Below are 26,190 nucleotides of genomic sequence, written 5' to 3' on the forward strand. Positions count from 1 at the left end.
GGAATGGCTTGTCCAACACTGAGGATAGGAATGTACAGAAAACCACAGGGAAAAAGCAAGGTAAGCAGAGAGAGACAGGGAGGAAAGAACGGGTGCACAGTGCACCTTGCCACCTTGCTCTTCTACCTGTTTGAACTCTGGAATTTCCACTACTGCTTTGATCTGCTGCCTTTGGCCAGATCCTGCACCTTGTAACAGAGGCAGTCTTGTCTAGCTGCAGTGAAGGGCTCTGAGGTATTAAGTCAAAGAGCAATGTGACCTGTTGTTAACATCCATCCCAGAAAGTATTTAAATCCTCACATTTTAATTGCTTAATAAAGGGCCAAATTTGGATAACCCTCCTCCAGACAAAAATCCCTATTATCGAAATCCAAAGGGGACTTAGTGAGAGCGGGCCTCCCTCTAAGGAAAAGCCAAATACCTCATTAGCAGCACAGTTAATGAAACGGCTGTACCTTGGCAAAAAGAAATCTGCAAAAAAAAGTTTCCAAGTGCTTTCAAAAGAGCAAAGTTCAAAGGAGCAATTTAGGGACCAACCCCAAAACTTTGAGAAGGCAAAGCCAAAATGATTTATCCAAAACCACAGGGAAAGGTCCCAGCTGAAGAACCCCAGGCCAGCCAAGCAGAGGTCTTCTGCAACCCTTCTCCGTCAGCGTGGGAGCTCCCACCCTCCCCTTCCTCACTCCAGACCACAATGTCCGCAGCCTGCGTTGCTCCCCGGCCATGCTCTGGATGCATTCAGCTGCCAGAACCACTCCGGCAGCAGTTGGAGGGGATGTACCCACCGTGCAAAAAGCTCATCCCTTCCCACAGTCCGTAGCCCTGCAGATTGCCTCCCACTTGAGAAAACAAGAGGTCAAAAAGCCTCAAGTTTACTCCCAGGGTGAACAAAACCCTACACGTGAAAGAACAACATCATTTTTTGCCCTGTACCATTTTCAGATGAAGCTTCCAAGGTGCAGATGATGGCCAATTTCACATTTCTCAAGCTCAGTTCAGGTCCTTCGTTCAGCATTTTCCTTGCGACAGCAGAGCTGGTTTGGAAGACTCTGCAGACTGGAAGCTGTGAAGGGATGGGTTAGTTGGTAGGAAAACACCAGAGTGGACTGGGCTCCAAATTAAGTAGGTAGATCTTCGGTGGGTTAAAACCCAGCACCAGGTCCCTGGTGACAAGTCTGCCAGATGGGAGGTTTTAGTTTGCCACTGATGCCATGTGTAGACTGCCTTCCCCACAGTCCATGCACCACACCAGGGAAGGGCTCCCACTCCACAGGCTCTTCTAGTGGCTTTTAAGGTGACCAAGCAGCACCTCAAGGGATTTTATGTTTATTTTGCAAGGTGCCCAACCACTTGTGGCCACACTTTCTCCTCCATGCTGGTCCATCAGACACTTGTAGTTACTGATGCCTCCACAGCAGCTCTGCCCCAGGCCTCACAAAAACAGGTACTATTGGGCCATCTCACACCTTCGATTCCTGTCACAGCTGCTCCTCTGCTGTTAACGCCATTAACTTTTAACTACTCAGGTTCACACACTGAACCTGTCACATTGGTCGGGCACCTGTGGGACATCTCACGCCAGGCCCCGTGTGTCAGCGGGCCGTGGCCTGACACGTACGTTTGCGCCGTGGCACTGCTGGGGACTTTGCAAAAACAAACTCTTCTAGGAGGTTACTCAGGTAGCACCAATCTAGCACCCAAAGGCCATGGACGTCGGCAGGCCCGGCACCCAGCTCAAACCTGCAGCAGCCTCTCCAAAGGGCAAAAGAAGTTGGTTGCGCACCTCACCCGGTGGCAGAAGAGGCGCTCATGAAAGAGCAAAGGCAGGAGCTTCTGTGAAAGAGTTTTGCGTTCTCCTACGTGCTCATCTAAGCAGCAGACGCCTGAGTGACAGCCAGCCGCAGGCAGGGAGGTGTACAGCCGGGCCGGCTAGCTTTCCCTGCGGCTCACAACATGGCAGACACCACCAAGAGCAGCAGCAACAGGGGCCTGGCGCCCTGCCGGCACTGGGCAGTAAGCGCGTATCAGGATGTACAATACAGCAGTAACTATTTGCAACTTTAAGGCAGTGATTAGCTTTTCACACTACCTCAGGTCACTGCCCTTTGTTGCAATGGTACGGCAAAATTCATGAAAGCCACCTCTCGCTCACTTGGCTGAGGATGAGCGGGATAATAACTTCTGGCAAGTCCTAAAATATCCGCCATGCCAAATTCTTTGTTTTGGTAGAAGAAGAGGACAATACAGAGCCCCGTATCGGGCAACAAGACTTTCACCACTGCTTTGAGACCAGTGTCCTGATGCGTGCTGGCTAAGGGGCAGACCCTGTGCCTCGTCCCACCACAGGAAGGCACATGCCAGACACGTCTCCAAGAGTCCTCAGTGCCAGCCCGTGAAGTGGGACCAAAGCATCTGGAGGCTCCTTGTATGTAATGAGTTGGTGAGTCTCAACTGAATTCCCAGGAGAAGGGCCAAGACTGATGGCACAAGTCATCCTGCTCCCGCTTGCGCCATCAAGGAGGTACAATACAGCCTTCAGCTCTTGACATGGTCAACTCAGCACCTTCCAATCTATGTAATTAATTTTACAAACCTTAGTACTAACACGTACTGTCCTCTCTATGTCTGCCATTTAAATGACAAGGACACGGCTTTAAAGAGGCTGCCCCAGGAATGATGTACCTCACTCAGTTCTCCCAGATGATAACTGTTTTAAATACAGTACAGAAAGAAACCAACATGCTCAAAAAGTGAAATGATTTTCACAAGACACCAGAGTCAGCAAGTCCCAATTAAACCAAAAAATCAGCTGCAGAGTACATAGAGACAGAGAGTAACGTGGAAACAGCTCCCACCCTCAATATGTTCTCACACAAAGTCATTTGTGTCCGACTCAAGCTTTATTTACTCAGCTCAACAAAAAAAAAAAGCTATTAGCAGAAGGTTAAGGGAACTGGAGCAATTGCTGTAAAATAATGGAGCCCATAGCAGTTACAACTTTGTGCATATATACGTTTAATTGAATAAATACATCCATTCAGCTACCGCCTCTCACAACTCAGCCTTTCTGCCTGCAGTGGGGAAGGTTATTCCCATTAATTGATTATTGTTACTGCTTTAATACACCCTACACACTTGTTTATGTTTCCATTTAATTTTCTGGGATATTACCACTGGCAGTGTAAAAGGGGACACGTGTAACCCAGCCAGCGCCGCTGACACACAGCAAATGAGAACACAGATATCCCCCCAAAGGGGAATAATTATAAAAGGCTGCAGGTTATCAATGGATCAGTGCGTTAGGCCAACGTAGTTAATACCGGTATATCCGCACGAAGCCATGCGATTTAATCTGATCACAGTTAGTCCACGGGGAAGAACAACCTAGTGAATCTAATGCAAAGACACCTTTCAATAATGAACAGGTATCACAGCACTCACGCTGACAACAGCACTCCTTTCCGATTAGTGCTAATACCGTGTCTATCTCAGCCCCTTGGAGACCGTGGCAGAAAGGAAAGGCTCTCCAAATCACCCGTAGGAGGATGCGTTTACCGAACAAAACGATTACAAAACTCTGTCAAGTCTTTAGGCTAAAAATATTACATAGCTATAAAATTGCATACAGCAGCAAGGGGAAGAGCAGTTCTGGGGAACAAGCGCTCACGCTCCGCACGTGCCCACGTGGAGGTGGACAAACTCACTCGTGGGTAATGAGCAGGCACATAGAGAAAACACAACAGATACAAAGTCAGCCAAGATCCACTGTAAAAGCCCTATGAGAAGCAGGCTTTAAAAGGAAAAGGGTTAAGGAAAGCACAAGGCTGGCAGAGCCCAAGGTGGGTGAGCTCACAGCAGCATGTTCCAGCAAGAAGGGCTAATGCAAATAACGTACCTGTGTTGTCTGCAGAGCACAAACGAGCACACAAGGAAGGAGTACAGCCAAGTGGGGAAGGCTGCGAGGACTGAAAGGGCTAAACAGCCAGGATAGGCAGAGCTGTACAGACCTCTCAAGCAGGTCCTAAGGGCATTCCAATCAATATGCATCAATGGAGGGCCTCAAGAGGCTGCTGATGTGACCTGTATGCTATAAACAACAACAACAAAAAGATTCTACTTGCTATGGTTTAGAAATGTAGGTTCAAACGTGCACGTTTTGCAGAAATTCAGAAAGGGCAAGATGGAGCAAAATGCATTCATCCTCCATGCAAGAGACTTTTCATCACTCAGAGACAAAACTACAAGCAGCCACTGAAAAGCCGAGTGAATTTCTTAACAGAGGAGAAAAAAAGAAAAAAAATATCACAGAATGAAAAAATATTCTACAGAATTGGGAAAGAACAGAAACAATGCCCATCTCAACACATTTCTGTGGGTACCCAGGGTCCTCACCATCTTTACACAGAACCTATCATGCTGTAGATATCGAGCTATGTAAAGAAGAGAATAGATTTCCAGCCCAAAAGCCAAACATCTGCAAAATCTGCCCTTTCAGCTCCAAAATATTAATGTTTCTCAGAATTCCATGGCGTCCCCCAGGAAACAGAATTCCAAAAGCTTCAAGAAAGGGAGACATTTGCTATCATGAAAGATGCTGTCACTGACTGCCCATTCTACAGTCCTTCAAATATAGTAAGTTATATACAAGAACACTGGTCAGACAGTGGCGGTACATACCGCAGAGGGTTGGGGTTTTCAACTCTCTGATTTCTATGGCTTTCTCTTTAATGGCATTGAACACATTTAAACTTTTGTTTATGAAGTCAGAAAGCCCATTTCCTTTAAAATTTTTTTTTTTTTTTAGTATTTATTGATGAACCTTAATATACGTCATACCAGATACACAGTAGATGAATGGTTTCAGAATTCACAGCAACTGCTTAGCTTACCAACATGAGCTTCCTAATAGGAATCCAAGTACTATTTCTTTCTATTACCACTTACAAAACGTTGACTCAAACTCTGATGATTTCAGCATCTTATGCTGATAACTTGCTATTAACTCACCGCCATAGATACTAACTCTCAGATTTAATTCGTGTCAGTCGAGAAAATGCTTCTGCTTCTCCAAAACACAATGGCTGCTGTCATTTTGACTGACGTAAGCTACCATAAGTGATTTTTCAAATGGACAAATTTATCCCCCGAGACAGCAAGATTCCAACTAGGGCATGTTTGTCTTCCTCTGCAGCAAATCTTGAGTTGGTGCTTAAAGCAAGAAAGCACCAGAAGCAAGAGCGAGCATTTGTCTGTGACCGTCATTGCAAAACAAAAAGTGTTTCCACACATTCCATGCAAAATAACCCCACATAGCTGCAACGGTCAGAGTCAGCAGTGACAACACAGCATCCCTTCCCCCTTACAGGGTTAGTCCTATCTGGGCAGATGTGGACAGAGGATGCCATCCTGTCGAGTTCTCCTCTTACACCAAAGGTAACAGCTGGAACAACCATATGATAAACCAAAACACACACAGAGAAGGCCAGACGTACACCTCGGAGATGAGACAGAAGAAAGCAGCTCAACAGACACATCCACCAGCGCTGTTTTCTATTTTTCCGTTCCTCCACCCTGCCACGCAGCAGGCCAAGAACAGCTCTGTTCCCCTGAGCACACTACACTCAGGCATACCCTTTCACCACCAATAACGCAGGAGCACTCATCACTCCTCATCACTTACTCCTTGACTCAAGACCTGCCCCTTCTGGGACTTCCTTGAGGTCCTTCTTACTGTTAGAGCAGCTTCTGCACGTCAGCGAGGAGTCTGAAGTGACGGATCCTGAGTATGTGGGGTATGCGTCCATGAAGTTAAACACTAAGACAGCTTCAGCAAACTTAAAGAGAATCTCCGACACATTAAAGATCAACACAGCATTCTTCTGAATGAGCCACACAATCTGGCAGTGCTCCCTCCAACATCAGTATCAATTTCCTCCATCAACAGCAGACGGAATAACTGCAACTTCCTCTCTATAATGCAGCCCTTAATCGTCCCAGATCAAATACCAGTTCCCAGAGGCTATTCATTCTGCTCTACAGGTAACCATGTTCTAGACAAGAGGCAACAACTTTTATCAGCCAATGTTAAATGCTGCAGGAAGCCCAGAAGGCGCATATGGAGGCTGCTAATAACATTAATCTACCACATCACTGCAGTGGCTCTAACTGAACACGCAATACATTGCTGAGCGCTACGTGGGTACTCCAGTGACCAGAAAACACTTGCGAGCTCGTGCTCACTGAGAGACAGCAAATCCATACAACCACTGTCAGATCAGGTTTCCCCCCGCCCCGTATCAGCTCCACGACACCTCTGATCCCCCTCCTAATGACAAAGTCTTCATTGATTTCACCAGAACTCAGCAAGACCTAGCAGAAAATGAACTAAAGAAAAGAGGGAAATGTCAAGTGAGTCATTAGCGGGTAGAGAAAGGAACTGTGTAATAAGTAGTCTTCAACACACTTTTCCTCCTTTAAAATAAACGATGCCACAAATTGAGGGAATCCTTTGACATTAGTGAAGCTGCAGCAATAACGAGCCCTGCACAGTCTGCAGGAGTGAGGAATTCCTTGACTCAAAGGGATTACTTATGCCAATAAATACACAGGTAAAATTAACCTGCTTGTTTGGAAATCTCTAGATCGGAGTTCAGACCCAAAAAGAGAGAGGAGCCAGCAAACCAGCACCAAAACAGAAGATTTTTCCCAACTTCTAACAGCTAGGAAAATTCCTTTATTTTTTCATCTTTTGGCCGCCAACGTTACGACCTTTGTGTTGAGCAGGAGCTCAGATGCTGAAGTGGGAGGAGAATGTATTTCCCACCATTAGTAGGAGCAGGCAAGGTCCCACTATGTTTTTAACTCTTACAGCACAGACATATTTTCTTTTGAACATCCTTTGGTGCGTACTTCCATGCATGCATCTTTTTTATTTGATTTGCCCTCGGTTACCACAACACAGCCCTTTTCCTAGGGCTGGTTACTACAGCAACAGAATCTGTTTGAGTTTGGTAGCAACACATTGCAGGCATCAAAAAATATGCTGTTAGCTCAAGAATCATGAAACTACATGTCAGCAGCCCATGCCACAAAGATATCTTCCCGGAATATCTCACCTCTGCCTCTCTAATTACGAAACTATGAATCCCCGTGTCTCTGGCAGACCACAAGCCTGAGCAACCTCTGCCTTCAAAAGATGCACAACAGAGGCGCATTGCCCAGCATCTCCTGTGTGCCTGGCATGGCAGAGAAACCACAAAGAGCCCCGTTTGATGGACTTCATGGCCAGAAGTCTATTAGATTCCATGAGATGTTATTGCTTGCACCAGAAGTTAAAGCCAACATTTCACTTTAAATCCTATATGGTATCGCATCTGCGCTCTTCTGCATATACATATTATTACTAATAAAATTATTTTTCAAAAGAAGGTTTGGGGGCGGGTTGTGGTTGGAGGAATCTTCCTGTATTGTCATTTCACTGCAAAGAGGCTGTATTAGACATTACATGAAGTGACTCCACTGAACTCTTGTCCAACTCGGAAAAAAAAACAACCTCTCAGTGCACTGGGTTATTTCTATCTAATTCACTGCCTTGGGACACAAGAGGGGTTTTATTGCAGGAGGTAAACAATTACTAGCACTGAGCTGTCAGGTGAGAGGCTGCTTCTTCCCCCCCAGCTACAAAACAGCCCAAACGCAGTATATACGCACTCAACATCAGCAATATACTGAAGACAGCACGGACTGGTCAACCTGATCATTTCTCAGCCACAGCCAGCCATGATGGAAAGTTCGGCCAGACTATTACCGCTGTTATTAATTAGTTTCTATCCTGAGGGAACAACTTATGCCAGATTTGCTCCTAATTTAAACTGAGGGAACTTACCCAAAAACACTTTATCCGGTCACACACAGTGTAGCCCCTACTGAGTGAGCATGCTATTATGAGAAAGCAAACTGATATAAATATAGCGCAGTGACAGTATACACTCCACAGTTATTTCCTCTGCGAAACAGAGAAGAACGAAGTGGGTAAGCTGCTCAGCCAGCTTTCTGCTAAGGCCACTGAAAACTGCATTGACGACATCAACAAAAATAATCAGTTAAAGACAAATCTGAGCAAATAATTCTCAAGCAACATTTCAAACCGAGGAGTCTGACCTCCTCTCAAGCATTCACAAGCCTCAGAAGACATGGACACTTCCACCAGCTTCTTCTCCATTTATATTCATTCACAGAAGAGATTTTTTTCCTGTAATTTTTTCCTGTTAGCTTTTATTTTTACTGGCCAAATTGATTGCAAGTTGATGTGAGAATTAATCATCCCATATCTGAAAACCTACTTGTGATGGATAGGCTGGAACACGACAGATATTAAACTTCACTGTTGGTATGGCTGATTGGTTGGGTGCACATACACATGCACTCTTCTGCAACCCATAATTCACATGTAGAAATTCAAATTAGGATTTTCATAGCTAAAGCCAATAAAACAAACAACCCCAAAATGCTTGTTGTTGGTTTTTGGGTTTTTTTTATACTCAACATGCAGGAAGAAACATGGTGACAAGCATATGTCTGAAGAAAAAATAATGAAGCAGCATATAGTAAGCAGAAATCATTTTCTGGCCCTATTTTCCCAGCTACAGTTGAACTGCCAACGTTAAAGAAGTTATTTTAGCATATAAGATGAATGTATCTCAGGAACAAAAAGAATCACTTTTCCTAATCCTCCTCTCACGCACCCGCCTCAATCCTGTTCTCAGACATGAAGCATTGCTTAAAAAATGCCCATGGAACAGACTGAAAGAAGTTGCTGCTTCTCGATATCGTTATTTATAATAGATAATCTTAGAATCACTCTTAATTCCAGCTCATCATTTATGGCGTTGGCAAAGTTGCTGCTGTGAATTTAGTCTCATTATTCACCTTTGGGTTGTACAGTATCTTGTATTTTATATATCATCCTGTTTTATCCAATGGATCCCTCACAAGTACTTACAGAAGCAAGTGAAGGTGAGTAATGATCCAAGAACAAAGCTAAATGCTGAAATACTGTGATTTTACGGCCAGTCACAGGAAAACTTGGAGACACTTTTAATATGCAGAAGAAGTAGCAGTACATCACAGAATGCCATAGCATGCTATAATAGTTAGTCTTTCCCTCAGCCCTCTGTGCTGTCCCAAGACACTCAACACCACTCAGAAAGTCAGGCAGGACTGTTGAGCTTTGCTGTCTATGGTCGTACCCCAGCTCTGTTCAGTTATGCTTGGGAACTTGATAAAAGTATTTTTGCCAAAAAAATAACTACTAATGGGATCATCCACTCAGTTGACAGTCAAGACAAAAACAGGGATGATAGGACGAGCGCACAAGAGTTTTAGTTACTAGACACTACACTAACAAGTGCAGAAGGATCGCATTAATGGCATCACACACTTCACTGATTTATTGCATTGGAGCCATTCATCTAGTTTCAAGTCCTGCAGAAAGGAGAATGAGCCAAGCTGGTCAGTTTTTTCAGAAGCCAAGTTAACCCACAACATCCTCTTTAAACCTGCTGGAGAGGAGACTACTGTTGAAACCCGTAAGCACTTTACCGCAATAACAGAGATGTTTCATTGGGTAATTGAAGCCAAATTTCATATCTTACCCATCTGGAAGAATTTTTGCAACACGATCACCAGAATCATGAGTTCTACTTCAGGCTCACCGTATCTCAAAATAGACCTCACCAGCTTCCGCATCCCATTCCGTTACAGGGATCACATTATCTGGGGTCCTGCCACAGCATGCTGGGTCACAGCACCTACTCCGTAACAGGCACTTCCTTGCTAATATATGATGGTGGGAGTGACAAGACATGTGTCTCCTCTCAGTCTGCTTATACTGCAATAATCACTCGCACACAGACAAATGCTTTGGGACAGGAAAGGAACTACAGTATTTTGGGGTGTGTGGGGGAATCATCATCACACATGCCTCTTGGAAATTCTCAAAAACTCAAAACCATAAGGTAAAACTCAACTGTAAGCAACCAATATCAGAATTTAAAGCAATCTAGGCAAAAGCAATAGAAGGAGTGAGCATCCTTCTAATAATCCAGTAAAAATCACCATGGTTGTCAACCTTTACCATTGCTACAACAAAAGCAAATATCCCTGTTTCCCTGCTGCTTACAACTGCTTGGTGTAGAGACCCATGCCAAGTTACCTTCACAAGCACAGCAGGACATGAAGAGGCCTCAAGACATCCCTCCCACTGGCATCAAACAGGTAAGACAAGAGCGAGACGCCAGCCTGCCGCAAGGAAAGCCTTCAGTCAGAAGTTCAGAGAGCCTTACCTATGTACAGGGAGGAATCTTTCCGCCTCACGTGGTCATCAATGTAGGAAACTCCCAGGGGCTGGACAGGAGTAGCACCAATGCCCAGGAGGACCTGTGCTCCAATGAGCAGCAAATACATCATGTTGGTAGCAGTCCTATTCCTGCAGATAAGGTCCGGGTCTGGTCCCTCATCACTGGTGGACCCGTTGGCAGCACACACATCCCTCCCTTCAGCCCCCCAGCGTATTTCTCCTGATTCATATTCATACTGGTGGGTGAGAAATTCAGGCAACGCGGAAAGGAGGGCACCCAAGGCCATGACTATCCCTCCGCATCCTATCAAGCGTGGCCGGTGTCCTCGGGCTCCGAAGTAGCTCACGAAGAGGATGAGGGCCAGGTTGCCAATCTCGAAGCTGCTGGCAATGACACCCACGTCAGCACTCTGGAGGTTGAATCGCCGCTCCAAGGTGGTTAAAACACTCACCTACAACAAACAAATTCAGAGAAAATTACTGAAAGGGAATATATTCTGCCTTCTGTCCTCCCCATATGTCCTGGTGAAGCATAAGTTTCCTTGACTTTCCCTTGGAGCCAAAAACCTACACATCAAGGACATCCAAATCACAGTCTTGTAGGAGTTGACCTCCAAGCATGATCTGACTATTCAAATACAGCCACATCAGAAGGTCCTAATACCAAGTGACATTTCACAGCCTACCACCTGTCTGAGCACATGTTCATTTCCAAATTCCTGCATACATCAATGTATATTTTGGGTGCCCGCAGAGACCCATGATTCCACAATTGGTTCGCCTCTCTTTGGGCTCCCCTTCTATTTGAATGCACAACCTTCACGGTGCAAATGCTGGCCCACAAAAATCAAGGCTCAAAGCACACCAAGCCTCACATCATGCCGGGCACCCAATCTTTCTCTTGGAATGAATCGCAGTTAGCAAGCAGCAGAAAACCTTGCAGATATTTGGCTCGTACATCAGCATAAGACCATCAAGTCAGTCAGAGACAGTGATGCACAAATACGCAATTTGGCCAGCACAGAAGGCTTCTATTAAAGTACATAAATAAAATACTGATCAAAGGGTTTAAACTGTTTGTGGATTACTTAATGACTGGGATTGTCACTTACAGAATAGTTTGGAGAAGACAGGCCAATTAAGGTTTACATAGAAGATTTAAATCCGCCATGAAGAAGGGAAGATTTAACAAACACTGGTTATTTAACACAAGGAGAGAAGCACATGAATAGTCTTCAAATATTTAACATTGCTGTGAAAAGGAAAGACCTGTTCTTTGTATTCACAATGGGCAGGACAAGAAGTGAGAGGTTTAAACTGCAGCAGAGGCGATTTAGGTTAAATACAAGGTGGGGAGAAACTAGACTTTTGCTGGTAAGGATTGTGAAGCACTGAAACATGCTGCCTGGGGAGGCTGCAGAGGTCTTTAAAAAAAGCAGAGACCAGCATCTGTCAGGAAAGACACAGGTATGACTGATCTTGCCATAGGGCAGGAAAACGAACCAGATGATCTTGTGAGAGCTCTTCCAGTCTTGATTACATGGTGCAATGAAACACAATATGGATTTTCTTCAACAGTCACAGCCCCAATCAGAATACGAAGATGAATCATTAGGTACCTCACTTGCTGTCATCCTTGCTCAAGGGAGAAAACGCAGGGCGTTGTCACGTCTATAGCAGTGTCCCCCTTATAAGGGGGAAAAAATAACAAAAGAAATCCTGAACGTGTCACATAAATGCCAAAAACTTTTACCTTGGATAAGAGACTATCTTGTTTCTCAGATTGCAAAAGATGAAAGTATTTTAGGTTGTCCTAAACCAGGCAGGTTTCTCTACTCAAAAAAATTGTGATAAAGACCTCAGAGCAGAAGGTAGCCCCTGGATAGAATAAAAATAGCCTCCCACTGGAGGCACTGAAAATCTTTGCTGATAAACCTCACGAAGCAGGACCCAGTCTGACCGACTTTAAAGTATTGTGACAGCAGCTCTTCTCCGGGGGCAGTTAGCCTCTGCTAGGGTACACCAGGGCACAGTTGGACAAAGACAGCCCCATCGGCAACAAAATGGAAAAATGGAAACAACCCACTTCTGCTGCTTTGCATAAGCAAAAGCTCCCAAACCTGACCCTGATAAGTGTCCAAGTCAGATCTCCAAAATTAGACTGCTTTCACAGTTCTTGAAAATTCAGCCTTCATCCCATACAGGCAGTTATCATTTTATACCGCTGCTGTAATCCTTCCCTACTAAAGAGCCAAGAACTGAGCAAGACAAAAAAAAACAACCACCCAACCCTAAAAATCAAACCCTGTGACTGGAGACAATGCAATAGCAGTAATTCTTCCCCGTGCCAAAGCCAAGTGAAGATGTCCATGTCAGAAGGAGAGGTGACCACCACTTCATCTGAAACAGGGGGTGCGGGTACCTGTTGGGATGAAAAGGCTCGGTGATTCACTGGGGAAATGGTGTCCTCTTGTGCGAGGGCACAGCACAGCCTGTCCCTGCTCCAACGACCTCAGCCACACTGCTCGGTGAGCAGCACACAAGCACATATCTAAGAGCAGTGTCAGTGTTCCCAATGCCCAAGGGCAACAGAGCTGAGCAGATGGGGACAAATACTTTTGGTACTAGAAAACACTAGGTTGGTATTTTCAGAGCAAGGTACACCAAGGTGGAGGGACACGGACAAACATCCCAGCGCCCCAAGCTGCCCCACCGGGCACTCACACGATGGAGCAACATTTATCATCCACAACACAGGACCGGTTTTACTGCAAGGTGTGATCTAACGGGGCTGGTGCAGTCAGACTGGTAGGACTCCAGACTCCAACACCAACAAACTCTAAGCGATGCAAAGCCCTTGCTACGGGAGCCTTCCTTCATACTACCACCTCCAGCACGTCCCTGAGGAATGTGGCTATAGTTGAGGTTTCATGAATACCAATTTTGGCAGAATGGGGAATTTCTCCAAGATGAGTATATAACTCTGAGCATGCAAAATCATGTCCATGGTGCTCATTGCTGAGCTGTACCTAGATAGGAAACTCATAATTACTCATTACAGCTGTGTAAACTGAGGCACAGAGAGCCAAATATTAATGAGAGAAGTACAGACAACAAAATTAATTTATGATGGAATAATTTAGGCTGGAAGATTGAAAGCCAACAGAAGTGATTTCCCAAGGCCAACTGGTATTAACTAGCTTTGGAAGTCTCTCCCACGTTTCAACCTGACTGCCGAATTTTAGGCATATACAAGTGGCTAGAAAGCAGGATGGCATTTAGAAACACTTGGGTGCCACACCTTAAAAAGGCCAGATTTTTAACAGCTGGACTTCAAATAAAAAACTGTATCATTTCTAAGTGCAATATATAGGGACAGTAAATTAATGACAAACCTGGCAATTAAACCCAGAAATCCCAGTTCTCATTCTGCTTTCATTTCAGTGGGACTTTAGTTGTTCTTTTCTTTTTGTAAAAAGCTAAACCACTCATAACAGGAAAACAGAGTCTCACCATCCCCTAACAGTTTCTTGCTTCATTTTGGTGAAGAGGCTGAAACAAAAGGAGGAGGACAGAACACAAATCCCAACCCTCCTGATAGAAGCAGGCAGGAGCTCTTATTCCTCTGGCCGGACCGCACCGCATTTCCCAGCCTGCTCCTTCTGGCTGTAGTGTTGCCACCCAGTGCTATCAATCAGCCCTGTTGTTGTTAAGTGGGGTAGGGGGTGCAGGGCTGGGGTGGGCAGCACACCGAACGAACAAAACTATCACATCAGCCCTCAGCATCCAGAGGAAAACAGCGTCTGAGTACAAAGCGCTGACACCAGCGTCAACAGATCAGCCTCCAAAACACTGACAGTCATGGGGAAGGGGGATGGGGGGGGTGTGGAAATCCCAAAATAAAAATAGGGCTGAGAAATAAACTGTCTACGTGCAGATTTTTAGCCAGAGAACACCAGGAACGCAACTGCATTACATCCAGGGTGGCTGCAGCCCAGACAGCACAGCCCAAATTCTCGCTTTGACATTGGCTGTGACCTTAAATACGCAGGCCGACGACAAAATCGGCATTAGCACAGCCGAGATGTTACCTGCATTTATTCAAAACAAACCTCTGCCCGCAGCCAGAATCATTCTCCCACCCTCCTCTACACCTCACCTTTACGGGGCTTGCTGCCTATACGGTGTAACCTGACTAAATACTTGCAGTTTGCATGTGGGATGCTCCCGGTGCCCTTGTAACTTCAATAAAAGAACACTGTACTGCCCGTATTTCCTTTCACAAGCCTGTTCCCCAGCAGATAAGCCATCGCCGCTCCTAGACGCTAGCGCTATTTATTGAGTGTTACATAAAATGTTGCAAAAGACACGACAGCTCCCTGTAAAATACTGATGTCACATGAAAAGGCTGCAAGGATTATAAAGAGTCCCTGTGTGCTGAGACCAGGTGGAGCATCCAGGAGCGTAGCCCACGTGGACGTTGGTTTAACAGCAGGGACGTGGGGAATGGAGCGGTGCGACAGCACAGCAGCTTCAGATGGACAACCTCCTGCTAAAACACAGCGGGAAGCACCGGGAGCCCAGGTTATGAGCTACGAAGCTGCTATTTCCCGGCTCCTGTCAATTTGCACAGCTGTTTTGCCCGGGATGGAAAGAATAGATTAAGAGGACATTCAGTCAAAAAAGCTTCTAACTTAAGATGAAAACAGTTACCAGGAAGCTATTACCAGAAAACAGTACAATTCATGCAGACAAGATAATGGGCCGAGTGGCTAGGAATGAGATGCACGTGGTTCTATCCCAAAAAGTTAGTGGTATGTAACCACCCACTGGACCACACAAGCCCAGAGGAGGCCGGAGAGGACAGAGGCAGAGACAGTGCTCTAATCGCGGCAAACGCCAGTGCCCGCAACGCTGGGAACAGTTTTGTACGGGTATGCACCTGTGCTCAAGACAGCTGGCTCTACCTTGCCTGCTACTCTTACGTCCTCATGTCTGTCCTGCAGATCAGCTCTCCGCAGGTCATTGAGGTTCTGACCGTAAAAGTACTTTAGCTGCAGCACTGTACGCAGCCCCCAATCGCGTCAGCCCCGTTGCCTTTTTCCATGTCGCAAGGCCTCCACCACCCCCTTTGATAGGAACTGCCTTTCCATCTCTACCTGCCTCCTCTGTCTCCAGAGGGATTCCCATTTCACCCACGCCAGACATCTCCCCTACACTTTTTAAGAGCAGCTCCACTATGATTTAGCTATCACAGAGATCAACAGGACCGTGTGGCTGGTGTTCCTCCACAAGTTCATGCTTCTCCGGAGTAAGTCTACACCAGATTGCTCAACTGGACTACCGAAAACTAAGTCAGGTTGGGCATCTGCGCACCTTGCTCACGCAGAAAGCAGGCTCGGGGATGTAGAAAGGCCACGTAACCCAGCCTTATGCCTTTTTGTGGACACACTGCCTGACGTACAACAAGTAATAAAAAACTACGCTTTGCACGATCCCCTCTTCTTACAGAGCCATAGAAGTCTGAACACGCGTGTGTCTGTGGCGATGTCAAAGACTAACACTCACAAAGACCTGGGCTAAAGGGGCCTCCTGTCTACCCTAACACACTCTTCAATGATTGAAAAAGGAAAATGATTTCACGTAATGCGCACAGTGATAAATGACCCACAACCCCCCCCCCCAAAAAAAAAAAGAAATCAATCACCACCTTAAAATTTTACAGCAAAAGCAACTTATATTGCAGCCCATGTAACTAAACCCAGGGAAGCTTTCACCATGTCATTCTGGACTTATTTCAATAATACATGCTCACATTCATCATTTCTGTCTGCCCCAAACCTACAGATCATGGCATTTCTGAACCAAGGTAAATTTGTTCTCTCTATAGACTGTTTATTTTATATTAACACTCAGCAAAAATACAATCCACAAACCTGCTTCACACTATTGACCCACTTTATCACTAAGAAATGAACTGAAGGCTGGGGGCACCATTATGGAGTCAGAGACACAGTGTGCTGAAAATGAGTATCGTATTGTTCGTATCTCCAATGATCAAGTCATATTCACCCACAGAGTCTACAGATAAGTTCATTGTATTAATAATACACGGTTATATATAGAAAACACATTGACTTTATGCCTGAAGGGCCTTTTTAAAAGGCTTCTTTTTAATGTAAAATACATTTTCTCAGTTATGCAGTAAAAGATTGGACTTGAAGAGACATGTCTGCAGTGCTACAGGGTGTAAAATAATTGCCTGGCAACTATGTTCCCAAAGGAAAACAAATGCGAACCGTCTCCCACAGTCTCCATTACAGAGCTGGGAAACACAGGATTCCTCGAGGAGCCAAAGTGACCATCCCAGAAACAAAGCCACTGCTTCCACCCGCCTCCACCCACTCCTTCAGATGTCACCTCATCCTCTCTTCCAGCAGCCACGTAGGGATGGAGCAAAGGGCATCGCAGGGTTGGAGGCGAGCTCTCCTCCCCGCAGAGCCGGTACCCGAGAGCTCAGCCCCTTCCTTGCCGCCCACCCTCCTGGCCCACAGCACAGCCACCAGGCTCAGGCTTCAGGCCCAGGGGAACGATGCTGATCCTCCGCTCTGAGGTTTTCCTGCTCCACAGTTCCAGCGTTGAGATGATCACTTGTGGTTGAGCCCCATTTTTTAAAACACAGGCAATTCCCCTGGCATTTTGCCCACTCCTTCCCCATCAGATGGCTGGGAGGAGGGCAACAAGCTGAAAACCCTTTGCCCAGCCCCAGGCATCAGCATTCCTTGGCTGCTCCCCACCCCACTGAAACAGCGAGGAGGGCATCGAGACCTCCCATCTCAGGCTGCTGATCACTTATGTCAACACCATTCCCGCTCCAATCAAGTCAGTGGAAACTTAAAAGACATTCTCGCCGCAGATGCCAACACCCGTACGAGCATAAGGGAAAGCAAAAAAGGGTGGTGACACGAACACACCCGAGCTGGCTCTGCTTAAGGTCTGGAAATCATCTCTGCATAGAAATTTGCATTCACGTGACAGGGATAATAGACGCCGCAGCTGAACCACTGCTGAGAAGTAGGGTGTTATTAGCTTGGCTGGTGCTGCATGTGCCTATGCTGTTTCTAGGCCAGCGCTGGAAAAATCTGCAAGTTACTGTACTGGTGCCACGAGGAGTTTGCAGCTCAGACCTATGCCTCACTGGTGTGAAAAATTCATATTTTATTCTAGTCACCAGCTCTGAGATTGCTGACACGGTCCACACTAAGCACACGTTCAAGGTCAGTGTTTTCAGTGGCCTGAGTAGAAAGGGTGGTATTACCCCGTGCAGCGAGAGAAACAGCACGTCGCACTCCTGGTCAAGGCAAGACACGCAGTTTTGGCACACACACCCCCCCCTCCCTTCTCTGGCACCATGCAGAAAACTTTTGTACTGTGCAGAAAAATTTTCTACCACTTCTTGTACCCCACTGCACATCTCCTCCCCACGTTGCGGTCGTGGCAGCGTCCTGTGCCGCTCGCCCTCAGCCCAGGCAGGGCACAAAGCCAGCGTGCCTCTGTAAACCCTCGCTGGCTTTTGCAGCTGTGCCACAAACGCTCCCAGCGAGGCTATAACGCCATCACGTATCACAAACGGAGCAAAGAGCAGTCGGCACCCACAGAAGATATCCTGTTCGGTCAGGAGTTGATACAAAGCCGCAGGTTGTTTCAAAAGAGCTTCAACCAGAGAAAAAAAAAAAAAAAAAAAGTCACGTGCCTCTTGAAGTTAAACAAGTGTATTTGCCACTACTCTAGTGAAACTGGAACCTATGTTGATCAAATATGAGACATAAAAACCTAACCTCCAATCCAGGCAATGGTTGCAGCAAACAGCAATGCATCCGGGCTGTCCTTATCTTCATCATTCGCTTCCTAAAGGTCCTGCAACGGGACTCAAGGGACTGACCCCCTTTCCCTGCCTCCCCTGAGAAGGAGCACAGCCCCATTCAGAGAGGTGCGAACAAAAAGATCACCAGGAGTGTTGTTGGCAGCCTATCCCCTCGTGTCCATCGTGTCCATCGTGGACAGTTAGCGTGAGTCACCGACAGCTCAGAATAGACCCAGGCACAGGTACGGAGCACCAGGCCACTCCCAGCAAAGCTTGAAAGGCTTTTCCTATTGCTCTGAAACGGATGAGATCGGCATTTCTTTTAACCCTTTGAAGTCCCAATCTATGGTGACATTATCACAACCGCAGGCTGAGTGTCCACACAAGCTTCCGACCTCCAAGCCTGCTGCTCAAGATTCACCTCACTGCGTGATAGTTTCTTCTCTGAAAAGGTATCTACATAAATACATCCAGTGCCAGAATCCATTTGTAGCCTACGCTTCTCTTTAGTAGCACACATACAACAAAGCTAGTGGACATCTGAATCCCTATTTATTTTTAAATTATGTCATTTTCACCGGCAGCAAAATAACGCATCATAAGCATGCAAAGAAGCACAAACCTCAACCCTGTAGCTACGTTTTTGCATGCTTTAAAAACCATAGCATACAGCAGTGCTGTGGGCACATTTCAAACCTAGAGGACGAAGGATTCCACGTGGAATAAGTGCGCGGCAGCCGGAGCTGGCGAGCAGGAGCGGCCACTCGGCTCTGTCAAAGCAAACGGCCGAGGGAAAGCAGCTGGAGCATCTTTGACACATTCCGAGATGGATCTCCTTTTTTTTTTTTCCCCCCCCTGTGGTCAGCTAATAGGTGTACAAAGCCAGATAAAGAGGAATTTAAATTGTATATAACTTAAATGTAGGTCCTACAGCATCAGAGGCACTTTTGGTCATATAGAGGACTGGCAACAAGATTCAATACATGGGCCCGGGACTCTGACAGGGCACCATCGCCCTGGGTTCACTTCAGTGGAGGAGAGGAGATGAAACTCATGTCTCTAGAAGACTCTTAACAAGAAAAAAAGCGCCTTCCTGTGTACTGGAAGCACTGGAGCTGTCACACTGCAACGCCCTCGCTTCTCCACCTCCCCACATGAGTGCCAGTTTGCTTGTTTATCTAATAAAATACTTCCTAACACAACCCTTTTATGCCTGCAGAGAAGGCTTTCTACGACAAACAGGGTTCCTTCGCACAGCAGAAACCATAATGCAAGCCTGGCAAGAAGACCTGTCACATGAAGGACTTCATGTTATCTTAATTTACAATCAAGAGCTGAACTCAGGGCTAAGGGCTGCAGCCGAGTCATGCCACGGTGCAGACCAAGAAGAGAGGCCCCCAGAGTCGGTTGCAGAAGCGTTCCCAGCTGCCAGGCATGAACCAGGGCACAAGTGACACAGGCAGGACACTCTGAAGCAGCATTAATAAAAGCTTTGATGGAAGCTGAATTCAGTTTTCACGGTTGGAGGACAACGCTGATTATATAAAGGCTATATACTGAGAGAGGAGGTTTTCTGACAAGTCCTACGACTTTTCTCCTCATCTGCTCTGGCTCTGCCGATATCTCTCGTGCCCCGCACCCTTCCCAGCAGCGAGGATGCCTGGCTACAGCAAATGGGAACTCAGCTTAGGGAGAAGTTTGAAGGCATTTCTCATCAACCGGTACATGAAATGCTTTAATTTAGTAAGCCTTGGGAGGAAGGAAGCCGTTTAAAAGGGAACCAACAAAAAGGCCACATTGTATTGTCAATCCACAACACATCGTAACAACTCGTAAAAGAAATACCAAATTACCATGAGCATCTGAAGGTGGAATTAGGGTCTCTCTAGCACTTAACTAGCGACACCCTGAGCTTGTCCCAAAGCCACATGAGCTGCTTGCTTATTCCCATCTCCCAGCCTGCAGCCCACACAAGAGCTGTCCGTGTCATCCTGCTTATTTGCTAAGTAACACCCTCCTACAAAGCTGTTCACAAACGACTCATTTCTCCTTCCACGTTGTCTCCGTGCAGAGCCAAGGGTACGAACGGGAGCTGCGCGCCGGCTGCCACCAAACTTCCCGCTGAGGAACGGGGCAGGTTGGGAGGCGAACGCAGGGCGTTCACGGCGTAGACAAGGCAGGGCTTGAAGGTGATCTTAAATCTATTCCCACCCGAGAACCTGGTTATTATCTGAACATTTGCTGTGTGAAGGATGGGGGGGTGGAAGTCGTAAAGGGCAGACTTGTGATATTTGCATGTTTAAGTTTGGCAGTCCCGAGCACAGCACAAGCCATGCAACTTTATATCCCCTACCATCACATCATCTCCCCATTTTGCCACTTCTCCAAGGCGGCAAGCCCCTTTCCTCCTGAGCAGAAAGCGATTAACAAGTGTTTTGTAAAGTAACACATACAAAATGACCTATAGGGAATAAAAAAATTCTTATGGTTAAAGAAAAATTAAGCAGGAGATCTAGCTAGAACTCACGGACTTATCATAATCTCACTTGTCTCACCGCATTCCCTGGAAAATAGAGATCCAGGCAACGAGATGTCTCACCAGATGATGGGAGCTCTGTTCCTTGGGGTTCACTATGAAGTGAGCTATCAAAAAGCCAGTGAACAAATGCATCTGCTAAGGCTGTACACACAGGTGGTTGAATTTCACCCCTGTGTCCGCAGGATTAACAATAACCCGTGTCAGAGACAGGCACCCAACAGCAGCTGATGAGGTCCCCTTACTGTAGAATCACCAGAACCAGCAAAAATTCAGTGAGCACAAGCAAAAAAAACCAGAAGTCATCGCCTCTTCTACTTATCTACTGGAGTCTGATGTGAGCAAAAGCACAACATGAGAGAAGTTCCCATGAAGGACCACTGCTCCTACAGCAGGAGCACACCACATTCTGGGAGGAATCCAAATTCAGGCACTGCAGAGCCGGAATGGTTTTGCAATGTTCAATGCTAAGCCAGAGGCATTCACTAACTATTTTGTTCGTGCAGACAACATGAGCACTATCTCTTTTTTCCTTGAACTTTCCCAACCTCTGGTTTCTCTTAACCCTGATTTTGCAGGTGCGTGAGAGACCAGCCAGGACAAGAGCCGCACATGTGGCTGCAGTATTCCCACCACCAGCCGGAATCTGTCACCTCCAGGTGCGTTGCTCAAAGCCATGCTAAGCTTCACTGGGAGACACACAGCAAGCAAAGGGAAATGAAAGCCATATGCACGAAATTAAGGAAGACGCAGTCCCTGATACCTCAGCAAAGTGGCCCACACAGCCCCTGAGCACAGGTTTCTCAAACTGGGAGATGACGCTAGTAGACCTGTGATGGAGAACTAGCACCTGCATTAGCCTGTCTGCAGGTTACATGAACGGAGAGGGTCTGACTGGTGGAAGGATCATTCTTCATCCAGTCTCACTACCTGCTGCGCTAGATCTTTTGTCTTCCTAAACCCACGCCTGTTAAAGTCTTCCTTGCAGCTCCATGCCCATTTTCTTCCCATTGCATATATCCTCCGCAGCCATTTCCAATCCCATGTTTTCATCTCCTTCCACAGGTCCATCCATCCCTTGCAGACAGCTTCTACATGTTGACAGCCAGCTGAATACGAGCCAGCAGTGTGCCCAGGCGGCCAAGAAGGCCAACAGCACCCTGGCCTGTATCAGGAATAGTGTAGCCAGCAGGACTAGGGAGGTGATTGTCCCACTCTACTGGGCACTGGTGAGGCCCTACCTCGAGTGCTGCGTTCAGTTTTGGACCCCTCAGTACAAGAAAGACACTGAAGTGCTGGAGCGTGTCCAGAGAAGGGCAATGAAGCTGGTGAGGCATCTGGAGAACAAGTCTTACAAGGAGCAGCTGAGTGAACTAGGGTTATTTAGCCTGGAGAAAAGGGGGCTCAGGGGAGATCTTATCACTCTCTACAACTACATGAAGGGAGGGTATAGCCAGGTGGGGGTCAACCTCTTCACACTAGTAGCAAGTGATAGGACAAGAGGAAACAGCCTCAAGTTACAGCAGGGTAGGTTTAGATTGGGTATTAGGAAAAATTTCTTGACCAAAAGGGTTATCAAACATTGCAACAGGCTGCCCAGGGAAGTGGTGGAGTTGCCATCCCTGGAGGTATTTAAAAGACGTGGTGCTTAGGGACATGGTTTAATGGTGGTTTTGGCAGTGTTAGGTTGATGGTTGGACTTGATGATCTCAGAGGTCCCTTCCAACCTAGAGGATTCTGTGAAGTTCAACCTCTTTATACTCAGCTTCTCCCTGGTTCCTATCTCCCCAAGGTATTAATTACAGTACAATTTACTAGCCAGGCACATAACATTTAGACTCTAAATCTGGCCTGCTTTAAATGAAGCTAGACACCACTGAAGCAGTCCACTGCAGTCAGTAACAGGGAAGGACATTTTTCAAAAGCACTTAAGTGGCTTTGGAACAAAAGTCCCATTTTCAAAGAGACACTTAGAGTAAGTCACTTCTGTCAATGAGAGTATGGCTCAGAAAGCATCTTTGAAAAATAACACCCTCAGGCTCTTTTAAAATCCATCACTACCAAAGAGCAAGTAAAGCAGCCCCGAGTAGTCTTTTTCCTGTGAAGGCTCAAAAAGCAAAGGGCTAGATGCTTCCACCCTGTGGTTTCAGGCAGGTGTGAAGGAAGAAGGGATACCATTCCGCTGGCAACAAGGCTGCATCATAGCCCAGGGTCAAGGGAGAAGCCTCACAGACCAACCATAGGTAGGATAACACAAAATTACTAGCCCATTAATTCAACTTATTATGGTAGCTGATAGATATCTGGTTCAGGGTCCAAGCCAAGGTGCCTCTTTGATTCCAGTTACCATCATTGTAGCAGCTCAGTCCCCATCATCCCAGCCCACAAGATGCCCATGAAGTCAGACAATACCATACCTAGCATGTTTGCTGACGGAGAGAAAAAGCCCAAAGAAGGCCAGGTGAAGTCCATGACAAAGCCCGGAAATGAGCCCAAACACCCCTGGTCTGCATCTTCACCAGAAAATATAAATAGTAGTTGTTCCTCAGCCAAAAAGCATTACCCCATGGGCAAAGATGTCTTCTCCCAAGTCTGCTACATGTCACATTGTCCAACTGTGAATGAAAACAGATTTCTCTGGGACGAACATGAGTCTTGACTGATGAAGGGAGTCAGTTTGGACATGACAGCTCTGGACAGCCAGCTGCAGAGTAAGAGCTTGGCTTGAAAACATTACCCACGTGTGGCAGGAATGTTCCTCTGTCCCTGCCAAGATGCCACCATCAACAGAATCTGCCTAGCCAGTATTGGCTCAGAGGAAACAAGTTGCTGTTCCCCCATCATTTAATCTCTCACTTGTGTGAGTGGCGGGGGCGAGGGCAGGGAAATACACAGTGACACACACTCCTGGAAACACTCCATGAACTTAATTTTTTGTGACGCTGTCTGAATACCAAGAGTTCTGAGTGTAATCAGGATGCTGAGAATCAAATTGAAAGTGTCTGAACCTATACACTATGCACCATAGGGGGCAAATAAAGGAGAAAGCAAAGGTCATTTTAGTTTCAATTTGCATTTCCAGTGTAGCAAAGTTCTGTGCATCTCTTAAAGACCCCCTACCTTGAGGCCTCAGTGCGATGCCAACAGAAATTCATAATGTTTTGGTCAAATTCAACATTGGACTAACCAAATTCAACATTGGACTAACCAAATTCAACATTGGACTAACCAGATACACTCAATTCATGTCAAAAGGCACTGTTTGCTAAACCAGAAGATCCCACTTTGCCACAGGCCACTTGCAGAACATTTTTGTTCATTTTGGCCAACCACCCCCAAAACAGTAACGCCACCTCAGAGCAAGTACTTTTGAAGATGTGGACACAAAAGTACTGAGCTGGGACATTACAAGGGAGCCTGGGAAAAAGCTTCCAGACACGGGACCATACAACCTTACACCAATTCCCAGACTCACCGTGGCTTCCACGAGAAAGAAATCCAATTAAGTGAAGCCATATAATGACTATTTGCTGCAGCCCCACTTGAAGGACTTTCTCCATATGTAAAAGGAGCTCTCCGAGAAATTAGATTCTGCCTTCCTACCTACATTCCAGACTCTCCCACTCTCCCTCCCTTGACTCAAAATTCCAACCATGCAAAGCCCTCAACTGGTTTCAAGTCCTGACCTTGAAGAAATAAAAATCTTGTGTCCTGGATGAAAACAAGCCAGTTTCTCCTGCCAGCAACCCTCTGGCCCCAGCAATGCAGTTAAAGCAGAGAGAACTTTGCATCCAGATTTACCTCCAAGTTGTTACCCTGATAACCAATTGCTCGCTGGATACCTGCCCACAGAATACCAAAGATGCAGCTTATCAATGCAGGAGCATCTTGAAAATTCAGATAACAACAAGGGACCCTGGGCACTGTTCAGAGATATACTTCAAGAGTTTGCAATTTGAAAACGGCACAGAACTGATTCTAGAGCCTGCATCCAGCATTTCCCAAGAGTCATTACATACAATTACGGTAATTCACTAGGGATCTACTTAAGTAAAAACGCAAAATAAAAATTCTGGGAAAAAAGCTTGTCCAGCATTGAATTAAGCTGAATGATTCAAATCAAATAAATGCCATCTCAGCTAAGAGAGGCTACACCATCAGCCCCAAATGCTTCCACAAGACAGGGCGAGAAGAAATTTGAGACTTCTGCCTTCTTGGTAAGAGCTAGCACTGAGATTAAGGGCAACACAGCAGCCTTGATGCATCCTAATCCACAGAAAACACTGGACTTCTGTATAGGGCCAGCATTTGAGAAAGCTTGTACAGTCGCGCCAAATGACACAGCAAAGCCACAAAGCTGTGCCTCTAGCACATGGTTTGCTAGTGTGGCTTAACTTCAATAGCCATCGAACAACTCCCAAGCTGGTTTTGGAATCTGTTCACTCACAGAGAGATTTGTCAAAGCAGAAGTGGCCTCAATTGAGCAAATAAACTCTTGGAAGCGAACAGTTTATCTAGCGCCATGGAATACTTGAATTCTTCCCTTTTCAGCCTTTGCTCTCGAGTTCTTTAAAGTTGGTAGGTTTGAATCGCAAAGACTATGGGAAAGCTTTTCATAACCCCAAGCCAGCTCCCTTGATATACAATAGTATTAAATATCACAGATTACAGCAAGAGAAGAAACAGAAAACCAAACCCAATCTAGACTAGCACCGTAGCACTGCGACCCAAGGGCTCAAGCTACCCATGTGGTTTTTGACACCACCTTTTGATGACAGAAATACAAACCTGGGGCCAAAGACCGAAGGTGGAGAACACAAGACACAGCAGGTTCCTGCAGGAACACAATTGAGCTCCGTGGATATTCATCACACTGAGCACCTCGGACGAGACCGACTACAGGATCACCCAAACCAGCTGATAATACAAAACCAACATCACCGCCCTTCACAAACAAGCACCCCTAGACAAGGCATCCCTTCAGCTAAAGCTCCTGTCCCTCAGCCAGCAGCTGCGCTGACTTCAGACATAAGGACCTGCATTATAACTAGCCATAGGCAGCAGGAAACAAAGTGTGCATCTCATCCAGAGGCTGAAAGGCCCATTGTAATTAGCCGCTCTCGGCCCTGTACGTTGAACAAGACAAAAACAAAAAACAGTTTTCTTTTGCTGGTAAGCCCTAAAAATGCTGCCTACTATTTCTCATAAAGCGCCTATACGCCCAACGCGGTTTCTCTGCCCGTCACACAAACAGCAGCACTTGGCCTAGGCTATAGGCAAGGTTAATTCCCACAATAATCAAATTTTACAGACAATGCCTGCAGGACATAAAGAACATATCCGTGTTTTAGTCACACGGACATGTGTTTCTCCTTGGGCTGAAACTGCTTGCTGCCCAGTGGGACATCCCAAAGAATGGTGACTGACCACAAA

The 26,190-nt window shown here is 46.2% G+C and overlaps 1 protein-coding gene across 1 annotated transcript in view; it reads right to left on the bottom strand.

Annotated features, from left to right (window-relative positions):
* Positions 1-26,190, bottom strand: part of SLCO3A1 (solute carrier organic anion transporter family, member 3A1) — a 141,959-nt gene that overhangs the window by 104,654 nt on the left and 11,115 nt on the right. The window contains exon 2 of the mRNA XM_009887641.1: positions 10,344-10,809. Within this exon, the coding sequence (XP_009885943.1) occupies positions 10,344-10,809 (466 nt within the window). The remainder of the gene's footprint in view (positions 1-10,343; positions 10,810-26,190) is intronic.

The sequence above is a fragment of the Charadrius vociferus genome, unplaced genomic scaffold (genome assembly GCF_000708025.1).
Source record: "Charadrius vociferus isolate BGI_N301 unplaced genomic scaffold, ASM70802v2 scaffold190, whole genome shotgun sequence".
In the NCBI taxonomy this organism is placed as follows: domain Eukaryota; kingdom Metazoa; phylum Chordata; class Aves; order Charadriiformes; family Charadriidae; genus Charadrius; species Charadrius vociferus.